Source organism: Cyprinodon variegatus, unplaced genomic scaffold, assembly GCF_000732505.1.
Source record: "Cyprinodon variegatus isolate N-32 unplaced genomic scaffold, C_variegatus-1.0 Scaffold65, whole genome shotgun sequence".
Lineage (NCBI taxonomy): Eukaryota > Metazoa > Chordata > Actinopteri > Cyprinodontiformes > Cyprinodontidae > Cyprinodon > Cyprinodon variegatus.
This window is the reverse complement of record NW_015150518.1, coordinates 406795-413203: the sequence shown is the minus strand read 5'-3', so window position 1 is coordinate 413203 and position 6409 is coordinate 406795. Positions and strand designations below refer to the sequence as shown.

The window sequence follows — 6409 nt, the reverse complement described above, 5'->3', positions numbered from 1 at the left end:
CAGAGGCATTTTTTTCCTGGTTCGTTCAAAACACGCCCCATAATCAAAGATCTATGGAGCAGTATCAGACTCATATTCTGACTAGAATTGAGTCGGACTACGTCAGGCTAAAACATTGTATACATTACTGGAGATGTCACCAGAAATCATTCAGAATAAGTTCTTACATTCATATTTATTACATTAATTCTCACTTTCATACAATAAATATGTTAATTCACTAATCACAAATTTCTATAGTGCATCTTTAAGTAATAATTAAAAGATCCTTCACTATCCAGGTCACATATATTCGGTGGGCAATTATTCCAATAACTGATGGCCCAGTAAATGACCTGACCACCATTAGCTGACCTTGTTGCATAAGAATGAACCTGATCACATCTGAAAATCTGCTTATATAAGAAAACAGGTTGAAAAGAAAAGACAGTGTTTCTAAAAACAATTGTTGTATTGCAAGCCGGTCTGTACTCTAGCATTAACCAGGAAAGTTGATGATGCATACTGATAGTGTTTGTTGTTGTGGAACATTTTAAAACCAACCTGGCAGCTCTGTTCTGAGCAGTTTCTAATTTTCTTAGTAGACCTTTAGATGTGGAGGACCATACAGGTGCTAAATAAAGCAGGTGACATAAAGTCACCTCCCCTCCATCTGGTTCTCCCCAAAATCTGTTTTCGAGAACCAGATGGAGAACAACAACAAAATAGCAGATAATATCCCCCAACCAAAAAACCCTGACTCAACACTGACACCAAAGCATTTCTACAGGCCAGAGATTGAGTAGGGAGGGACGGGGAGACCTTTGGGAGGACTAGCACAGACCTAAAGAGAGGCATTAAGTTGAACCTTCCTGACTACAGACAGTGCCACCCTCCACCCCAACGATACCTCTCCCTCAGACAAGCTCAACACCTTTTTTCCCCGGACCAGCAGAAGGGCAAAGGATACAGGGGACACCAACAGAACATGACCAGTCCTCCCACTATCCAATGATATCAGGCGCCGCTAGTCCAGCATGGCACCAACAGCAGCAAGCCACCAGAACCAGATGGAGAACCAGGATCGGTAATGTGCTCCTCAGCTTGCAGCAGTACTCAGGATCAGGTCCAACCGTTTGCTTCAGCAAGCTACAGCATCCACCTGTGTAAAAACTAATGACCAAGGCCTCAGTCATTACAGGGTGGAATGAGTAGTGGCCTGTCGTTCTGTCCCTGTTGATCATGAAATGCATGGAGCGACTGATGTTACAGCATGTTAACAGTATGCTTAAAGACCTAACAGGTTTACATGTCAGGACGGGATGCTCCATCATCATCATCTGAGGCGGTGAGGAAGTGGGGGCAAGTTTGTGCGTCAATGGAGGGACATGAGGGTGAAAAAGAGTGGGGATCCAGGTGGAAAAAGGGTCCTAGTGTTCTCTTGCACTTCGCTCTTCTAGCTGGTTCATCTTCACAAATCGTTTTCCACAATGGGCGGTCATACAAACAAAACAAGCCGGTAAGGTACATAACAGGAAATATGCATAGTGTAGAGCGGATGAAGATTTGACCAATCAGAGGTCTACTGTCTGCAGTCACCTAAAATNCCGCCCACCTCACGCACAGGGCTAATTACAAGTCAAACTAGGATCCTTATTATATTATAATAATATGATGTAGATGCATGCAGTTTTATCTCTTTATGCTGCTGACTAATCAATGTCTGGTTTAGTTGGTTGGAGATCTTTAACCATCTGCAGACAGCATTGGCATCTTTAAAGCTCAGCAAATAACTCTGACAAATACCTAAGTAACCTACTTTCTGTCATCTCAAGTAATTACCATTAGTGGGCCCCCTAACATTTGCTTTGAATGTTCTGAGGACACATTTTTGCATATCTGCATATTTCAGCAATGTACCGCAGTGTTGAATAGTCTGAAAAAAAGTTCCAAATATAAGTCTTTACATTAATTGAATATTTAGGAGTAGAACAGAAAATACATATTGCTTTGTTCAAAAAACTGTAATTTATTTAGCTGCTTATATATTTATGTGTTTTTTTTTTTGTTGTTGCATTAAATAGGTCTCTCTTGTAAAATATATTTTTAATCCTAATGTGACTCCTTGGTTGATAAAAGGTCTAATAAATGATTTGATTAGTTTAACAGTCTGAAAAACATAATCAAAAGCAACAGTTAGTTTTCCTCTAGTTTATCAATTTAATTGAGAATACTGAAAAATAAGGTAAGTGAACAGATAAAAAAAAAAGAAGCTAATATAGGTCTAAACTAATGGCTAAAAAAGCCTAAGGTATGGTAAGCTTTTGCAAGCCATTGTAAATAGAGATAGTTACTAAAATAGATCAGCTCAAAGTTATAAACCAAGCTAAGGTTTCTATATGCTAAGTTTAAGTAGCCAGTAAACATTGAGTCAATCTAAGATAACCCTAGTGGGATAGGTCATACTCGGCCTAAATAAAGCTAAACCAAACACAGTGGAGTTATGTTTAAGTCGCTAAGTTAAGGTTAGCTCAAAGTTACCTTAGCTTCAATAATAACTTAGTTTACTTTAGATCACTTTAGACTAATGTTTTGTAGCTATCCCTAGTTTTATATAGGTCCTACTTTGTCAGTGATTAGTTAGTTTAGCTCAGTTTACCTTACCTCACCTCAGTCAAACTTGACTCATGTAGGCCTTGCCTATCTTAACTTACCTTGCCTTACCTTGCTTAGCTTCACCAATTCTATTCTTAGTTACTTTATGTTATCTTGGTTTAGCTCAGCTTACCTTAGGTTAAGTTATCATAGCCTCATAAACTTACCTTAATTTATGTTACCTTATCCCTTTTAGCTTGTTTTTGCTCAGTATGGTGTACTGTATGTTTATTTAGCATAGTTCGCTTTAGTTTTCCTAATGTCTGTAAACCAAAACGGCAGACAATTTGACCGAAGCATGATGTTTCTGTCAGATCCAATGAGGGCAGTAGGTAGGGGTTCCTCTGTGGGGAGAAATCTAAAGACAAAACACGATGTGAATGCAGTTTAATGATATTATGTATTGAATGTAGTATCAGGGCTGCTCAGTGGCGCAGTGGGTAGCATTGCTGCCTTGCAGCAAGAAGGCCCAGCCACTCTTTCTGCAAGGAGTTTGCATGTTCTCCCTGAGCATGCATGGGTTATCTCTGGGTACTCTGGCTTCCTCCCACAGTGCATAAACATGACTCTTAGGTCAACTGGTTTCTCTAAATTCTCCTTAGGTCTGAGTGTGTGCATGTATAGTTGCTTGTCCTATTTGTCTCTTTGTTGCCCTGAGATGGACTGGTAACCTGTCCAGGGTGGACCCTGCCTCTCACCTGTAGACAGCTGGAGATAGGCGCCAGCATCAGTTTTTTCTGCTCTGTGTCATTTGAATGTGTCCTAATTAGAAGTAAACTGTGAAGCAGCACATTGGATGGTTAGTTCTCACTGGTTTCTGTTTTGGTCTAATAATAAACTGACTGTATTAAAAGTATATTCTGAAAGAAATCACTGTAAGCATCATTTTAAAAGTAATGAACTCAGCTTGAAGATCTACCAGTAAAAACCTTCTGTCTCAACCAGTCAGAGGACAATCTTCACTGAGGAATAAAACCAAATCATTGGATATAACTCAGGGAATATTCAACCGATCATAAATAATTTTATCCCTACCAGGCTTTATTCAAACTTATAGTCTTAATACTAGAAAAGAGTGATCCATTATAGCTTAGTTGTCCTCCATATTTGATCATCACCAGGTTCTCGCTGGGTGCTTGTATCTTATAATTTCCACCTCAGATGAGAAACAGCTGACATATTTCATCAAGTCATTATTATTAATTATGAAGATGATTGAGGCCAAAAATCCAGCATCTGTAGGTGAAAAGCTAAGTCCTTCCCATGATCCATGAGCTGGTAGAACCTCGTTTTCTGTCTGGCCCCTTAAATCTGGACTTTGATTAGGCCATTCCAATGCCTCATTTTATTCCTTTTTCTCAGAGCTGCTGCTGGACCTCTGTTCTAACGATAACCCAGTTTGGACCAAGCTTTAGTTGTTGGACACATGAGCTTATCGTGACTCAAAAATGCTTTAATAGCCAGAGGACTTCATGGTCCAGTCAATTACTTCATAGTGCCCAGATCCTGTGGCTTTAGAAGACGCAAAATCAACCCTCCAACACCATGTTTGACAGCTGCTATGAGGCATTTGTGCTCCTTTGCTTTGTGTGGTTTTCTCTGAGGATGATGCAGTGAACACGGTTCCAGACATATTCTTAGTGAAGCAAACCTAAAACCCGCTTCCATATTGCTTTTCCTTTAACCCAAACAGCCATACCTGTTCAGTGGTTTACTGGGAATACATTTATTATGTTCCTCTACTTATACCCAGTTACCCTCCCCGGCTAATAAAGGGGCTCTAACCCTTATCAGATTGATGGTGGTTTGATTTCTTAAGGTCATTGTTGATTTATTGCTTGTGGAGGAGTAAATTGTCCTGTTGAGAATGTGAGTTTTTCTCACTGATAGTGATTAAACATTAAGGTTTTTCACCAGCAGCTCCTGAATTCTACATTTTTTCTCTTAAAAAACAAAAACACGTGGGTGTTGTTTCTCACATTGTTCTTTTTTGGCTTTGTGTCTAAGAAGTATTTACACAGTGTAGAGTATAGGGTAAACAACATTTTATTTGTGAAGCAATGCGTGTTTTTTTCAATAAAAAGGGGGAAGAATTCGCACCATAATAGTATCTATGAATAATTTGAGTGAAACAGCAGCTGAATCTTTTATATATTGCGCAGAGTTGCATTGCGTAATTGGCTTCTGACTCTATTTTCTAAAGTTTCCTGCTAAGTTTCCTGATAAAGTCCCCACTGAGCATGTGCGTTAGCTAACAGGTAGTGTTGTTTTCACATTTTGAACAGATCAGAGTGAAGGCAATGAAAGGTTTTTCTCTGTAAGACAGAAAAACTGCCTGGTGTTCCTCCGAGTCAATGAAGTGAAAAAGTTAGATGTTAAACACACCGATAAAACTGACTATATGTGGTAATTCTAACGATCTTAATGACACAGACATTAATCACTATAGATGTTAATGAGTTTTTGGATCATGTTTTTCCTTCTCTGGATGTTTTTTCTATAACACTGCTAATTACGCAGGTATAACTATGTTCTGTAAACATTTCTCTTTTTTTTTTGTACCTGAATGCAATTTTTTTTTTTTATCTGAAAAGCATTTGTTCCCTTTCACATGTGTATTTCTTTTCTTTCCTGCTGTACAGCTTAATGTTTAAAGTCTTGTTTCTTCTGTGTTTTTTTTACAACAGTCCCCAATTTTTCCCACTGTGGCCCAATGAAGGTATTTTTGAACAAATTTTTCCTAAATCTTCAGCTCTGTGTTATTGACACGTGGCAGGTTGGTGTTAGCCACAAAGACTTACCTCACTCTAATCTGTTCTTTTCCTTGATATGATTGATTAATCCAGAATAATATGGGACTGAGGGCAAAGCGTAGGGACTCCAGCATGGTTGAATGGACTTCTAGTAATATTTTGAATTTTGGACAGTGTAAAGATCTGAGCTGCAGAGGAAAACTAAAAGACAAACCGAACCAACGTTTAAAATGGGAGGAAACTTTACAATGTAATGAACCAAGTTTTCCTGCAGTGAAATCTCCAGGCTCCTCGGACTGACTGAAGGTGATGAGAGTCCTGAATATCTGCAGAAGCTTTTGGATTCACAGTTGTAATGTCGACGAAACCTGATGCCCAAGTTGGTTTCCTGTTAGCGCTCGTTTGCAGTCAATCACCCAATCTACCTTACAGGATCCTTACCATCGAATGAACGAAGAACTGACTCAAAACATCCTTTAAATCAGAGGAATAGTATAAAACAAATGCTTGAATCTCCCGCAGTGACAATTTAGCTCAACTTTGTGTAATTTCTGATAAATTCAAGCGTGACGCAGCAGGACACACCAAAACCGGTAACAGTGTGCAGCAGACAAAAAGTTTGAAAGTTTTACCTCCATCCTGCTAGTCGTCTCTCAGCCGCCTCAATATGTCGAGTATGTGTGAAAGTGGGTGGGAGGGGACCTGCGGGTTAAATATAGACCTGGAGTCACGTCTGAGAGAGAGGGACCTTCAGCTCCACCAGGCAGAGGGAGAGAGAGGAGGCAGCTCATGTTCTGTCACATGGGCGTCATGTTTGTGTTTAGATACTCATTGATATCTGCTGCTTTGATACAACTGATGTCAGGTCAGATATTCAGCAGAAAGGGAAAAGTTAAAAACTTCAAAACGTGACCAGGTTTCGGGTTGGAAAAAAATCTAGTGTTTAATAGAGACAATTTATGTCCCAGAAATGCTGTATAACTAAAAAAATAAAATAAAATAAACAAAAATATGCAGATATG

General features: G+C 39.2%; 1 protein-coding gene across 1 annotated transcript in view; it reads right to left on the bottom strand.

Moving 5' to 3' along the window:
* The window catches only part of LOC107082894 (capZ-interacting protein-like), a gene marked incomplete at its 3' end in the record, with an annotated part of 17398 nt that extends 11256 nt beyond the window's left edge, over positions 1-6142 (bottom strand). Inside the window, exon 1 of the mRNA XM_015371792.1 lies at positions 6020-6142. Within this exon, the coding sequence (XP_015227278.1) occupies positions 6020-6025 (6 nt within the window). The remainder of the gene's footprint in view (positions 1-6019) is intronic.
* Between the last annotated feature and the right edge of the window lie 267 nt (positions 6143-6409).